The sequence below is a fragment of the Sapajus apella genome, unplaced genomic scaffold (genome assembly GCF_009761245.1).
Source record: "Sapajus apella isolate SASKATOON/1434 unplaced genomic scaffold, GSC_monkey_1.0 scaffold43, whole genome shotgun sequence".
Lineage (NCBI taxonomy): Eukaryota > Metazoa > Chordata > Mammalia > Primates > Cebidae > Sapajus > Sapajus apella.
The window spans coordinates 9,325,650-9,341,971 of record NW_022436983.1 but is presented as its reverse complement, the minus strand read 5'-3'; the positions used below and the strand labels follow the sequence as shown (position 1 = coordinate 9,341,971).

The window sequence follows — 16,322 nt, the reverse complement described above, 5'->3', positions numbered from 1 at the left end:
TCTCTGTGTCAGGCGATATTGGAGGACGGCTAGCCGGCCACCCAACGGTACTCATCTGCCTCGACATATATTTCACAGCTCCCCTTGCAGTGTGGTATGGTCATGTGGCTGAGTTCCAGCCAGTGAATGTGGACAGAGAAGTTATGTACACCACTTTCAGGCCTGGTACATAAAACCCCTTTCCCTGGTATACCAGTCGAACGCTGACGTCCAAGGCAATCTTGGAACCTCCATGTTGAAAATGGCAGAATCCTGGTAGCCTAGAACCCTGACTGGCTGACTGATTGCATGGGGCAAAGCCCTTCCCCCACGTCAGTCTGTTAGTTGATGCACCTGACTTCTGGAAATTCCATTTAGCATCCTGAAATCCCTTAAGTGATATAATCAATACTAGCTCACATCCCATGAGCATTTACTTTGTGCCAGATATTCTTCTAAGCACTTTATATGTATTAACTCATTTAAGCCCCATAATCTAATTTTTTTTTTTTTTTTTTTTTAAAGAGACAGGGTTTCACCATGCTGGCCAGGCTAGTCTTGAACTCCTGTCCTCAGGTGATTCACCCACCTCAGCCTCTCAAAGTGCTGGGATTACAGGCGTGAGACACCGTGCCCGGCCAAGCCCCATAATCTCTGATGGTCCCCATTTTACAGGTGAGGAAACTCAAGCACAGAAAGGTTAGGTGACTTACCCAGTCATAAGCTAGTAAGTGGCAAAGGTCAAACCCCAGCAGCCTAGCTCTAGTGTCTAGTCTTAGCCACTAAACTCTATTGCTATTATTATTATAATTGAGACAGGGTCTTGCTGTTGCCCAGGCTGGAGTGCAGTGGCATGATCTCAGCTCACTGCAACCTCCGCTTCCTGGGCTCAAGCAATCCTCTCACCTCAGCCTCCTGAGTAGTGGGGACCACAGGTGCGTGCCACCATGCCCAGCTTTTTTATTTTTAGTAGAGATGGGGTTTCGCCTTGGTGGTCAGGCTGATCTTGAAGGGATCTGCCCACCTTGGCCTCCCAAAGTGCTGGGATTACAGGTGTGAGCCATCACGCCTGACCCAAAATGCACACCTTTTACACCAACAGAGCTGTCCTGCAGTAGTCATCTGGATGTTAACAGCTCTGAGATGCCCACTTCTTCTGGGTTCAGGTACACGCCGTAAGTTACAGTCTGGGTATCAGTTATTTAAAGGGGCAGGGAGACAGAGACAAAGACAAAAGTAACCACCTCAATTTAAAAGAAATTGATCAAACAGAAGTCTTATGATAAAAACTTTATTGTCTTAAATATCAAATGTTTTACACACCACTTTTTCTTCAGAAAGTTCCTATTAAAAAAAAATAAAATAAAGTGTTTCAATTATTTAGGGCTGACTTACATTTCAGTATGTGACAAAAATTCAAACCCAAATGCATCTAGTTCACTCAGTTTCAGACGGGTCCTATGTTCAGCCCCTAAACGAATGGCACAATGCCACCAATTTTGGGATTCCTGAGTTTGGTTCCCTTAAGTTCTCAGAGTTTTCCCAACTCTCAAAACCAAAGCATCATGGGAGTGACAGGGTACCAGCAAGACTTTCTGCCAGTCAGCCTAGTTCTTTTAAGATGCAGTAGTCTCAAAGCTTAAAGAAGTCAGAAAACCTTGCAATACAAGAGCAACTGCAAGAACATATAAAGAGGGAAAAGAAAAGACGGGGTTTCTATTTGCTAAGATTTGCCAAATATGGCTACAAAACTGGTAAACAAATCTTTCTTGAGTGCAAAGTCCCTTAGCCCAACTTGCCATGAAGATGAGATTTGGAATAAAAATGAACAAATCAATTTTTGTTGTAGGTACAAAGCAAAAAAATAAAATTCAATGAATATATTCAATTACTCTGAGTTTAACACTAGAACTATTTAAAAAGGATGATCAGGGGATAGAATGGAAATCTAGTAATTCAAATGGGAAGGTCCTGGGTGGCATAAACTCAGAAAGCTGTGAAGATTCAGGAAAGGAAAAAGAAGTCTGGTCAGCATCAGGTAATCTCAGACAGAAGGAATCAGGAAACAAACGAATCTGACTGCCTCTGGCGGGAAATACAGGTCTACCATTTTTAGGCCACAGACTCATTCATTCAGGGTTGTGTGTAAAACCAATGCTTGTAAACAAGAGAACTTCCCATCAGAAATGCATGTTCCTAGGAAAAAAAATACTGCAGCATGCCCCATCCCCAAATTAGCTAATGAAAACCTTCTTACAGAACATATTTAAAGAAACCTAGTTCTGCATAATTTATCATAATTTTGTATTTCACGCCCCATGACCCCAATCTTTCATAGCTGGCTTAATGTTTTTAGGTAAAAGAAACATTCTCTAACCCCCATGCCCTTGAACCATTTTTTTTTTAGCAGATTTCATTCCATAAGATGGTGCCCTAAAACTTGTCAGCTGTATCCTTTCACGTTCTACAGCCTCAGAGGGTCTAGATGGCCAATCATTAATATATAACTGATAAACCTTTGAGAACATTTTCTACTTATAAACCTCAAAAGTCTCTAGTAGCCATGATCTAGAAATTCTACCTGCATGCTTTAGGATTACAACATATATGTAGCATTTAAAATAACGGGTTAAAAAATGTCCCTTTGATGAAGCTGTCCTGTAGACAGGTTTGGTAGAGCCTCAAATGCTCCTGTCACTCCTGTCCACCAATCCCAGCCATCGCTCGTTACATTTTCTGCTCTAGATTCCCGTTTTCACAAGTTGCAGCCAGCTGCTTTAAAATAGCACATCCTGCAGAACCCTCTGCTACGTCCCGCTTGCCCAGATGGTCAGTATTCCGGAGCAGCCGTGCTCACAAAGGGATGCGAGGCGGCTGCTGCAGCACACTCCGTGTTTCTGCCCTGCATGTGAGGAGACCTAATGGAAGGACTGACTGTCACTGGTGCATGTTTGGGATTATCTTCCATTTATGTGTTGCATTTCTTTCCTGCCCGTCCCCCCTCTCCTCCAGCATTATAAATGATCTTAGTAACTGACCTCCTCAGGCATTTATACAGCTTACATTTTTTGTTGGTTTCTCTGATTCCATTTTTTAAAATATATATTTTTGAGAGTCTCACTCTGTCACCCATGCCAGAGTGCAGTGGCGTAATCTTGGCTGACTGCAACCTCCACTTCCCAGGTTCAAGTGATGCTTCTGCCTCAGCCTCCTGAATAGCTGGGAATACAGGCACGTGCCATCACGCCTGGCTAATGGTTGTGTTTTTAGTAGAGACGGGGTTTCACCATATTGGCCACACTGGTCTCTAACTCCTGACCTCATGATCCACCCGCCTTGGCCTCCCAAAGTGCTGGGATTACAGGCGTGAGCCACCACGCTCAGTCTAAAAAAAGGTTTTTAAAGAGCTGTTTTAGGCCCACAGCATCTGATTCCATTATATGCCTGATTTTCCAGTCTGCTCTGAAGTGGAACCAAGTAACTCTACTATGACTTTTAAAATAAATGCATGCTAACAGGCAAAAATAGATGTTGCTTTTGAAGCTAAAATTTGTTTCATGTCTCCCTTCTAGATTGAAAGCTTCACAAGGGCAGGGTTCCAATCTGCTTTAGTTACCCCTGAAACCCCAGAGTTCACCGGTGCCTGGCACACAGGCACTCAATATTTGATGAATGAATCAAAGTAGCAAGGAATTCTTGTTCAAGACTCATGTTGCATTGCCTTCAAGAGTGCCAATTTCCTTTCAAATATGTAAGATTTTCTTCAACCTTTCTCTCCCTTAACCAGTACAACACTGATAGTATAACAAAGAACATAAATATCTAAAAACTGGTTTTGGTGATGCAAAAATCCCTATTATAATCCTTACACTAAGGAAGCCTAATGATTTGATGCAGGATAATTCTGAATCAACTCAGTCAAGGTGAGCCTGAGGACCACTTTGTGTGCCCCCATCTCCAGGAGAGCTATTTTCAAACTTTCCCCCTAATACTCCTTTTATTCCCCACCAAAATGTGATGCCTCTGCTATTCAGAGAAACTAAGGCACAAAAGAAAATCAAGCACATCGAAGGTTCACTCCTAAGTTCTTTAGTTCATTCAATGAACTCCTAGTAACACCTACTGAGGGATCACTAGGGTAGAAAACTTGAACCATGATTTTACATTTCCAGATCTCAAGGACAGACTTTGAATTTACTTTGTTGTTAAGACGAATTAGCAATTCTAGGAAAAAAAAAAAAGCTCTTTTTAATTTCTGCACCTCCTAACACTAAAGGTAACATTCATCTTCTAGGAAGGGAAACTCTTGATAATTCAGTCTTTCTAGGTCAGCCACAGACAACACTAAGTCACCAAATCCGACGGAGAAATTTGGCTTTTTGGTGAGTATTTGTGCTAGAGAACAGTAGAATGCATAATCTATCTGGTCATCTTTTCTTGGGACACACTGCCAGTGACAACAGGTTTGAAACACGCAGCAGTTCAATCATCCTGTTCACCCTCACCACAGGTGGCAAACAGGTAGGAAAAGGCCATTGCAATGCCCTGCAGCTCTTCTGGCCGATGACTTGCAAGGCTGTTTGCTATATATATACACATATATTTATGTGGCAGGATAAAAGCCACCATAAGTGAAGAGTATGTCTGTAGATATAAAAATCGCTTGCTTTTAAATCTATATAAAATTAACTATATTTGTCAATCACCATATGTATATGCTAGCTTACACATATATATATAGACATGAGCTTAAAAGTTAACCTAAATTTTTATGGCTTTCACTGGAGATAGAAAACTATAGTAAGACAACCAGCATATTCCACATTAACTGGTTATCATAAAATCAGTGACACAAAGCCTTGTATTCCATTTCTATGTACCCTCTTGCTAGAGACATGCTTTGGGAAAAAAAAAAAAAAACCACAGGGTTGCATCTCCCATGAGTGCATATGGAGACAGGGAGCTCTAGAACATATGGGCTGCAAGGCAGAAGAGTTTTAACACATGCACTCACCATCTCTCCAGCTTCCTTTGCCAAGCAACTTTTTTTTGACAGTTTCACTCTTGTTGCCCAGGCTGGAGTGCAATGGCCTGATCTCGGCTCACTGCAACCTCTACCTCCTGGGTTCAAGCCATTCTCCTGCCTCAGCCCACAGTAGCGGGGATTACAGGCATGCGCCACCATGCTCGGCAAATTTTGTATTTTTAGTAGAGATGGGGTTTCTCCATGTTGGTCAGGCTGATCTCAAACTCCCGACCTCAGGTGATCCGCCCACCTCAGCCTCCCAAAGTGCGGGAATTACAGGCGTGAATCACTGCACCCGGCTGCAACTGGTTATCTTTATGTGTTAATAGTTGAAGCCCAAACTGTGGGATGAAGGCTACTGGCTGTCTGGAGCCCTGAACAGGTACGAGTGGAAATAATTCTTAACAGCATCAATGAGCAAAATCTATAACCTATGTAAAGCTGCGGTCTGGTTTCCAAGCACATCCTTCTGCTCAGGAACCAACTTCAGGGCAACCGCACAAAGTACACAGGAAAATCTTCTCTCTTTGGTGAAGAAACAGACCACTTTTGGAGGTAAGTGCTGACCGCAGAACTGCCCGATACTGGTTATGGTAAAGGAGCTGTCCAGTGAAGGTGCCCATTACTGGCTATTACTGTTGGCAACCAGAATTCACAAGGATTTGATGGTATTCTTAGAAGTTACTGCAGTTTCTGCATTTTTGGAGCTCTTAATGGAATAAAAAGTGACAATGAAGGTTCACTATTGTAATGCTTCTTAACACTCTTTGCATTCTAGAGCTGCTATGTTTAAATCATCCAAAATATTAATAGTGTCAACTTTTTTTTTTTTTTTTTTTTTGAGATGGAGTCTCACTCTGCCATCCGGGCTGGAGTGCCGTGGCACAATCTTGGCACACTGTAACCTCCATCTCCGGGGTTCAGCCAATTCTCTTGCCTCAGCCTCCCAAGAAGCTGGGACTACAGGTATGCGCCACTAAGCCTGATTCATTTTTTTTGTATTTTTAGTAGGGATGAGGTTTCACTGTGTTGGCCAAACAGCTTAATTTTTATAAAAATGATGGGCAAGATTTTAAAAATCAAAAGCAATTATTAATTGGGCATTATGTAGTCCCAGCTACTCAGAAGGTTGAGGTGGAAGAATCGATTGAGCCCCAGAGTTTGAGTCCAGCCTGGGCAACACTGCAAGATCCCATCTCAAAAATGATGGAAGGGATAAAGGATATTTGGCAAGTGGGTTAAGCTCATTCAAAGTATTCCCAACAAGAATTCGTGTACAACTATAGATCTATTCCTAAAAATAAATATACATATACATACGCAAAAAGCTATCCTAATGAAATATTTTCCAGACTATTATATATTCCACCTAGAACTGTTTCCCAAATCTCCACACTGAATTGTGTGCCAAGGTTCATTCTGCTTACATGGAAGGCCCTTAGGAGGAGTCTATTGTTACCAGTAAGTCCCCCCATCCTTCCCACCCCATGTTCCAAAGAGTTACAAGCTTAGAATACATTCTCAAACCACCACCCATAAAGCAAATACAGGGTCCCATTGCATTGCTACTGGATTTTGCATCAATCATAGCACCAACTATTTAATTACAATCACAGCTTTAAGTCAGTTGACAGAATCCTATAAGCAGTTTCCTAGTGCATCGTACATCTTTGGTGTGGGGCAGGCGAAAGGGTCTACAATGTGCAGCTGTCTAGAAGAACATCTTAAAGACAACCTCGCTAACCTGCTGTTCTGAGCGCCCTCTGAAAAGCAGTAAACTACAACTCCTTCTGTCAACCACTTCCTAATGACACAAAGGATCATGGTGAATCTACGTGACTTGCCGTCCCAACACTAAAGTCTTATACATACAAACATTATAGCAAAAGGAAAGGAAGAAGTTGGATGGGGTAGAAAAAAATGTCTCTAAGTGCCCCTAAATTAAAATTTCAAAAACTCCTGAGATATGAGCCTCCATTTTGATTGTGCTCAATGACTTAAAATTTGATGAAACGAATAAGCTTACAAAGAGTCAGACTTCAGACAAAATCATTTAACACTAAATTGAGAAATCACTCTTTCGAAGCTTCTGTTTCAAATATGTTACAAACTATAATCTAGAATTAGAAATTATGAATCTCAAAATTCTTTTCAATAAAACAAAGATTTCAGATTCCTGCCAGGTACCCAAGAGAACAGTTTATTTTCCAGGAAAGAATTATCTAAAACCTATCCAGTAGGATTATTGCACAGTGGGGCCCACAGGACAATGATTTCCAAGGGCTAGTCCTTATATAAAAAAAGGCCACAATAAATACATCTATATATTATGCCCCACTCTAACTTGACATGGTAAACACAAATATGATGAATTTTGCTTGAAAAAGAAACTCCTGAGGAAAGAAAAGGATGGAAAACTCTCCCAAGGCCACTTAAGTCAGAAACTGTAATTACTATTTCCACTGCCACAAAGGACACTGTTCAAATAGACTGACCATTCCAAGCACCAAGATTAACTAGTGACAAGGTTATCACACTTCAGTATTTCACTCAGATCACAGCTCACATTGAGCTTTTGAAGAACTTCCTAGTAGAAGATGAGTCTAGAAAGGAAATAAGCTGCTGGCAATCAACCCATTCCTGAACTTAAGTCCTCATTAGTCATTAAGGGTTGAGGTGTTATCAGTGAGATGCTAGCAAACCCAAACTCTAGCAAATTCCAGTGTTTAGGCCATTATTTTTCTCTCACAGTTCTTGACATCTGCAAATGGAATTATGGTTGTTCTGTTCTTTCAAAAATCTGGGTAGCACCATGTTTCACTCTAACTCCCCCACAGTATCCCATCCAATGTAATAAGGATTCATGGCAATCCATGCAGCAGCCTGCGATGCACAAAGCAGCCCAAGACTGAAACCCTCCTGCTCACCCTATTAAAATGTCAAGTCCTAAGCAGTCCTAAGCACACAAATAAAAACATACCACTCTAGGATATGATATTCAATTATTCTCCAATTTCCTCTTATAATTAATAAATCATAATACACAGAGCACTGGGTAGAATTCCAAACACCAAACTATGTGGTCAAAAATTTCAAAATTGACAACTGAGCCAGCAAGCCATACCTTGCCATCAGCAAAGACACAGTCACAGTGTGGAGAGTTCATCTGTTTTTAGCTGCATGGGTAGTGAGATTTCTCATGGCTTCTGCTTTTCAAAGCATTCACTCTCGTTCTAAAACAGTATGCTATACACAAAACTATCCATTTTATTCCAGAATACATCTTAATGAGAATAAAAAGCTTTTGTTTGCACATACTGCCAATACATTAAAAAAGGCCTAAATTTTAACAAGTAGGATAGACAAATTCATCAGACAAAAGATCATAAATTACTTTGGCCGAAAAAAATCTTTAAAAAAAAATCTGGCTCAACATTCTGCTTGCAGATTTCTACATATACTGTATACGTGGTGAGTGTGTATGTGTGTGTATATAGAGAGAGCTTTCATTTTTTTTTTAAAGGGAATGGAGAACGGTCTAGCCCACTTTCCCATAGTCATGTAGGAACTACAATGTTTTTTGCTAGCAAAACAAGAAGTGCAAGGTCTGCATTTCCACCAACTCGATGCAAAGCCCCAAGAGCTTCCTGTAAAGTAAAGCCGGCACGGAGAATCCGGTCAATATCTGTGGCAGGAAAAATGAATGGTGGAAGAATGGAAGGACTTGATGGATGGCTGGTAGGTGGTTCATATTCAGGAAACGGCCTTGAAGCTTCAGGACAGACATTTTCTCTGGCTTCAGGCCTGTCTGCTATTGAATTCTGTATGGCCTGACCTAAGTCTTTAACCAATATGAAATTGGACGACAAAGACTTAGTTTGCTCAGAAGTCTGATTGAGTGCATCCTCCTCACCTGATAAAAGTTTGGGTGAAATTTCTACACCTAAGGTGCAGTGTAACTGATTAGATGTTTTAGCTGAGGTTATAGTGATAGAATTGTTCTCGTTTATGGATTCCCTAGATTTGGGGACACCCTCCTTATCAGTTGACAGACCATCACCATTTTCTACAGCTTCTATTCCAGTGACAGATGAAGTACTTGTTAATTTTTCTGTCTTCACTGATACAGATATGGCCTGATGAAAGGAGACTTGTGGACATTGTTCCTTCTGGGTAAGCTGTTCATTTTGGGTCCATCTTTCAGAAAGGTCTTTAATACTGGTTTGGCCCTCAGCTACGGTTTCTGATTGATATATTACTTCTTCAGATGTATTTTCTGAAGCTGGTTTACTGCTAACAACCAGAAGTTCATGAAGTTCTTTCAAGGCTGCTGTTACAGATGAACAAGAATCTTCTGCTGACTCCACAGAGGGCTGACAACTGCCACAGAGACCTGGAGAGGAGGAGTAATGGCCATATTCTTTATTTGTTACAGATATTTCAACATTAGTTTCTGCGGGCTGTAAATCCTGAGTGGAAATGGAATCATTCAAAATTTCAGATGAAGGGTTTGGATGTTTGGATGTTTCTACTTCCATCAAGGGATTATCTAAAGTGAGATCCAATGCACCAATGTTCTTGACACTGGCATTCTGCCTGCCTATTGAATTAAGCACAGTAACTGGGGACTGTTCAGCTACATCTATTTCCATAAGTGTTTCTGAATTTGAGCAGCCGCTGCATCCTGAAGGTGGAATACTTTTCTTCGTACTTGGAGGCTCCACATTCTATGGGAGCCCATTTCCTTTCCTCATAGCTTTCAAATCAACAATTTTGTGTTGATTCTGTTGCCTTTCTTCAGGAAGCTCATGGTCCCCTATGTTACAAAGATATTCTCGGTTGTGTAAAGTGTTTTGTTGTGCAACCTCATCCTGTTCATTCCCTGGTTCTTCGTGCTGCTGAAGGCCATTCACTTGACTCAGGTTCTGATTTTCTGGATGCCAATCCTTTTCACCTAGAAACATCTGTGGTTCATGCATCCTAGTAGTTGTGACAGATAAACTAGCTTCCTGTCTTGTATGGAGATGAAATTTGAGGCCCTGGGTGCTTCTTTCAGCAAATTTCTCCAGATTACCTGCAATAGTTGTTTCTTCGGAGGAATTCTGCAAAGGCATAGCTGGACTCTGGTCGGTCGGAGCATGGTCTGCTGAAGAAGCATGATCAGAAAGATCTTGTAAAGAAAGATGTTCTTTCTTTTTAGAGTTTATCTGGAATTTAGCTGAAGCCTCCAAAGCTTTCACAGCTTTAGGTTCAATGCTATCTGGGTCACTGGGCTTGACAGGGCAGACAGAAGCAGAGACAGAGCGAGCAAGACTCGTAGGATTAGCAATCTCAGGACTCTGTCCTGAAGAACAGGCTGGATGGTTAAACCCATCTGAAGTTGGTAATGATGACATTCCCAGTGAGGTAGATTCTTTACCGCTTTTCTCTATATGGAACACAGGGGAAAGGAAAAAGATTAATTAGAAGGTAACTAATGGCACTAAATTATCAGAGGATACAAATCTAAATGAAGGGCCTCAAACTCTTATACAAATGGAAATGATTTTAAAATTATTTTCTCATTGTAATAGGCAATTTGACATCACAGCATCAGAATAAGAGGTAGACATGTTCTTAATAAAATACACATACTATAAATTCAACATGATAAAGTACCATCAATATGCTTCACATAATGGCTGGGTTAGTGCTCAGGACTGAAGGACATTTATGTTTCTTTATTCCTTGGTCTAGTCAAGTCTAAAATAGTTTCTGCAACTGTATTTTTTTAAACACTTGTGTTAAAACCACCTGGGATGTTTGTGAAATATGCAGACTCTAGGGTACCATACTTGGGAGTAATTCCAGGAATCTGCATTTTTTTTTTTTTTTCTATTTTGTATTTATGAGATGGAGTCTCCCTCTGTTGCCCAGGCTGGAGTGCAATGGCACGATCTTGGCTCACCACAACCTCCACCTCCCGGGTTCAAGCTATTCTCCTGCCTCAGCCTCCCAAGTAGCTGGAAATACAGGCATGCGCCACCACGCCCAGCTAATTTTGTATTTTCAGTAGAGACAGAGTTTCACCATATTGGTCAGCTGGTCTTGAACTCCTGACCTTGTGATCCACCGCTCCTGGCCGGAATGTGCATTTTCAGTAAGCTCCTTGGATGATTCTTAAGGACATTACAAATTGTGAGAATCTTCGCACCAGAATGATTCTCATGCTAATGCACTTTTCTTATTTCAAATGTGAACAGAGAGGTTACAAAAGAGAAGTCTAAAACCAGGTATACTTGGACAGAGAGGGAATTATAAAGAGAAATAAGAAATTACATAATGCTTAGGGACAGAGAAGCAAATTTCTATTTTATTTCTAGCCAAGCTTCCCCAAAATCATGGTAAAACTCGGTGAGCATCTAACTCAGAGAACAAAAGTAAACTAATGATCAGCAGATCATAATCATCATCCTACCAAATAATACAACTTTAAACTTATAAAGGCTTAAAAGTTATTTTTATTACATTAATAGTGTGCAGCTATGTTAAGAATACTTAGTATTTTAAGGAAAGGGGAATGTGGAGGGAGTGGTGCATGAATAGTTTTTCAATAGGCAATAACTATTTAGATTCATTGCCACTTCATGACCACCCAAACAAGATGGCAGTCTAAAACACTAGCTCAGTGTAAGCATCATAATGGATCACTAAACATCAGTTCCAACTCTTCTTTTGCCACTGATCCAGTTAAAAATTGACCTCTATGCAGGTAATTTTAAGATCTTTAATTAAAAATCAAAAGGGGCCAGGCGCAGTGGCTCATACCTGTAATCCCAGCACTTTGGAAGGCTAAGGCAGGTGATCACTTGAGGTCAGGAGTTTGAGACCAGCCTGGCCAACATGGTGAAACCCCATCTTTACTAAAAACACAGAAATTAGCTGGGTGTGGTGGCAGGTGCCTGTAATCCCAGATACTCGGGAGGCTGAGGTGGGAGAATCACTTGAACTCACGAGGGAGAGGTTGCAGTGAACTGAGATTGCACCACTGTACTCCAGCCTGGGTGACAGAGTGAGACTTCATCAAAATAAGATAATAAATAAAAATCAAAAGGCCAGTATAAAAAAATGACTTTAGGCTGGGTAGCTCATGCCTGTAATCCCAGCACTTTGGGAGGCTGAGGCAGGAGGGTCACCTGAGGTCAGGAGTTCGAGACCAGCCTGACCAACATGGAGAAACCCTGTATCTACTAAAAATACAAAATTAGCCAGGCGAGGTGGTGCTTGCCTGTAATCCCAGTTACTTGGGAGGCTGAGACAGGAGAATCGCTTGAACCTGGGAGGCGAAGGTTGCGGTGAGCCGAGATCGCGCCATTGTACTCCAGCCTGGGCAACAAGAGTGAAACTCTGTCTCCAAAAAAAAAGACTTCAAAATTCAAAATACAGTCATCTATTATTAGGGCAGATGCAACTCAAATGCTCAGTACTAAACATTAACATCCAAAATGGGGGCTTGATCTTAAAAAGAAGCAATGCGGTTATATTCAAATGGCTTTAAATCATTCTCATAAACTACTGGTCAGCAGCATGAGAGGAGGAAGCACTGTTTCAGGAAGCTATTGACTTCCTATGAAACAATGTTACCTTACTTATACTATAGGGGTAAGCAGGAAAAATGCACTTATCTCAGTTTAAGCTATATCCATTAGAGTCTAGAAACAGTTATTAGTTTTTTAAATTTTATTTTCATACTACCAGATGTCTAACAGTTATTAGTTTTATTTATCAGTCCTTAAGGCTGACTCTGGAAGAGGCTTAATTTGGAATTAATGTTAACAGAAACAATGCACTGCAGTGAAGTATCCATGTAAGCAACATAGAGAGGTATGGTAAGGGCTTTCTGGTATTCTTGTGTTAGTTATAAACAAGTGAGGTCAAGGTGAACACAGCCTCGATGGATTATGTACTCACTAAGAAAGTAACATAGTCCTCCTGTAGCTGAGGTCAGTATCACTGGACTAAGTCCTAAATGTAGGGGAGGACTGGGTCAGTTTACAGAATGATAGAAGAGGATGAGGACAGTAGATATTAAGAATAATTAAACTATGCCTGCTTTAAACCTATCCTTACAAGAAAAAGAAAAAGGAAAGAAAGAAGACAAATTAAATGCTATGTATCTAATTCCAACCAGTTTGTTATAAAGTCCTATGGTGATGGTTTAAAAGACCATCTTTCCTCCTCTTGGTAAGTCAACCAATGTACTCAGGCTGATGTTTACCATATTTATATCAGAGAAAATGAAAGCAGGGTGCTTCCTGAAAATCTGTCAGGCCAGGGACAGAAGGAAAAACAAAGCGTTAGGCTCCTGTTGTTGTTCAGTCACCCCTGACAAATCCCCTAACCTAAGTTTCCATTTCTTCTTCAAAAGAATTAAAATTTCTAATCCTCTATAACTCCAGGTAGTTTTGTGCAGTAATGTAAAAAAACAGCTTTCAGTTTTTCAGAGGAAAGGGACTTATGAAACCCACAAAGGCATAGTTATCTCCAACAACAAAGTGTTGTGATGCCAACATTCTTGATGTGATATATGTAGTAGCCAAGATGTGGTAGGTATAAAAGACACTGCTTTTACTGGGATTTTTTCCTTCTTGGATGGTTCTAATAATGAATAAACTGTTAAACAGGAATTTATGTTACATATGCATGTATGCATGCCAAAATACAAATGCATATAGGCTACTTGTAACCAGATTCAACAAGATGAAATGGTGAATGGCAGATGCTAACTCCCCAAACTGCTGCAGATACAGACTTTCAGATCACAGATGACAACTGGATGGAAGGCTTAACATGGTGTCTATAAATACCTGGTCTGGGGGCCCACTCCAGCTGCAGTACAAACACACTACATGCATCATGGCTTCTGACGCTCTGTGTGAATTAGGAAACAGACAAGCAAACTTGGGTTAACAATGCAAACCACACAGCATGCAGGGTTATAGTCTCTGTTCTTTTGCCATCTTTGAAATCAGGAACTGGTAGATTCGAAGTTGAGGTATGTTTCTGTAGTTTAGACATCCAAAATATTTGTTGGTTGCTTTAATTCTCTAACAATACACACAGCAATGTGTTAATTTCAACACATTTTTAACAGATCTTGGAAAGAAATTAATTTTACATATCTACACATAGAGAATTCATGGGCAAACGTGAGACAGGTGAAGAAAGTAGATCCATCTGATGGAATTACATGACAAAAAAATCTTCTTATGGAGTAAAGGTGAGTGAACATATCTTACAGTCCCTTTCCAAATTTCTTTCTTAGTTGAGATTCAATTTTAGAGAAAAACAAACCACCTTAAATTCTATCCTAGTTTTAGTTTATCTTCTTTATCTTTTAATCAGTTTTTAAATAATATATCAGGCTGGGCACAGTGACTGTGGCCTGCAATCCCAACACTTTGGGAGATCCAGGAGGGAGGATCACTTGAGGTCAGGAGTTTGAAACCAGCTGGGGCAACATAGTGGGACTCCATCCCTACTATTAAAAAGAAATTAGGGCCAGGAGTGGTGGCTCACGCCTGTAATTCCAACACTTTGGGAGGCCAAGGCCAGTGGATCACAAGGTCAAGAGATCGAGACCATCCTGCCAACATGGTAAAACCCCATCTCTACTAAAAATACAAAAATTAGCCGGGCATGTTGGCAGATGCCTGTAGTCCCAGTTACTTGGGAGGCTGAGGCAGAAGAATTGCTTGAACCTGGGAGGTGGAGGCTGCAGTGAGCAGAGATCGTGCTACTGCACTACAGCCTGGCAACAGAGCGAGACTCCGTCTCAAAAAATAAGTAAATAAATAAATTAAAAAAAAGTTTTTTAATAGGCAATGTATCAGCTAGAGTTTCTACTGTGAATTTTTTTCAGTTAATGTAAAAGATAAAGATACTAGGCCAGGCACGGTTGCTTATGCCTGTAATTCCTGCACTTTGGGAGGCCGAGGTGGGCGGATCACGAGGTCAGGAGATAAGACCATCCTGGCCAACATGGTGAAACCCCATCTCTACTAAAAATGCAAAAATTAGCTGGGTGTGCTGGTGCATGCCTGTAGTCCCAGCTACCTGGGAGGCTGAAGCAGGGAATCACTTGAACCCGGGAGGCAGAGGTTGCAGTGAGCCGAAATCCAGCCACTGCACTCAAGCCTGGTGACAGAGCAAGACTCTGTCTCAAAAAAAAAAAAAAAAAAAAGAGAGATATTATGATATAAAGTATTCTAAAAATAAGCTTTTTGTTTGTTTGTTTTATTGAGACAGAGTCTGACTGTTGCCTAGGCTGGAGTGCAGTGGTGCAATCACGACTCACTGTAGCCTTCACCTCCCCAGGATCAGGTGATCTTTCCACCTCATCCTCCCGAGTAGCTGGCCCACGGGTTCGTGCCACCATGCCTGGCTAATTTTTGTGTTCTTCTTCTTCTTTTTTTTTTTTTTTTTTTTTTTTTTTGTAGAGACAGCGTTTTGCCATGCTGCCCAGGTGAGTCTCAAACCTGTAGTTTCAAGTGATCTGCCCACCTCAGCCTCCCAAAGTATTGGGACTACAGGCATGAGCACCATGCTTGGCCAGAAAGAAGTTGTTAACAAAATACTTTCACCTACTATGTCCATTTATTTGGATTATATTAGGAAGTCGATATTCTTAATAAAAAGGAGCCTGATACTGTAGAATTATTTCATCACTTAAACATTACAAAAATTGGCCGGGTGCAGTGGCTCACGCCTGTAATCCCAACACTTTGGGAGGCTGAGGCGGGTGGATCACGAGGTCGGGAGTTTGAGACCAGCCTGGACAACACGGTGAAGCCCTGTCTCTACTAAAAATACAAAAAAATTAGCTGGGTGTGGTGGCGGATGCCTGTAATCCCAGCTACTCGGGAGGCTGAGGCAGGAGAATCGCTTGAAACTGGGAGGCAGAGGTTGCAGTGAGCTGAGATCACACCACTGCACTCCAGCTTGGGTAACAGCAAGACTCCATCTCAAAAAAAAGAAATTAGCATAAGCCATACATCTAAGCAATGAAACTTATTTAGGTAAAAAGCCATTTCTTTTTAATTCTTTAAAGTTGGTACATCCCCTTCACTAGGCCTGAAAACATGTGTATCTATTTTAATCTGCCAAACTTTTATTAAAACAAGGTAATTAACCAAAAAAGGCTAACTGTTATTAGCAGGTTAGAAAGCACTGCTGTCATCAGCTAATGTTTCTTAAATAATAGCACTGAGACTGTGGAGGTTAAAAGAAAAAAAAAAAGACATTTCAAAAAATGATAATAATCCTCATTATTAACACA

At 40.9% G+C, this 16,322-nt stretch overlaps 1 protein-coding gene across 2 annotated transcripts in view; it reads right to left on the bottom strand.

The window, feature by feature from the left end:
* Positions 1 to 1,254: 1,254 nt before the first annotated feature.
* DDI2 (DNA damage inducible 1 homolog 2) overlaps positions 1,255 to 16,322 on the bottom strand; it is a 55,538-nt gene continuing 40,470 nt past the window's right edge. Inside the window, exons 9-10 of one of the 2 annotated variants that reach the window (XM_032300494.1) lie at positions 13,852 to 13,915; positions 1,255 to 10,433 (exon numbers count right to left, since the gene is read on the bottom strand). In XM_032300494.1, the coding sequence (XP_032156385.1) occupies positions 13,899 to 13,915 (17 nt within the window). In that variant the 3' untranslated portion in view covers positions 1,255 to 10,433; positions 13,852 to 13,898. The remainder of the gene's footprint in view (positions 10,434 to 13,851; positions 13,916 to 16,322) is intronic. The other variant, XM_032300493.1, reaches the window with a different exon arrangement.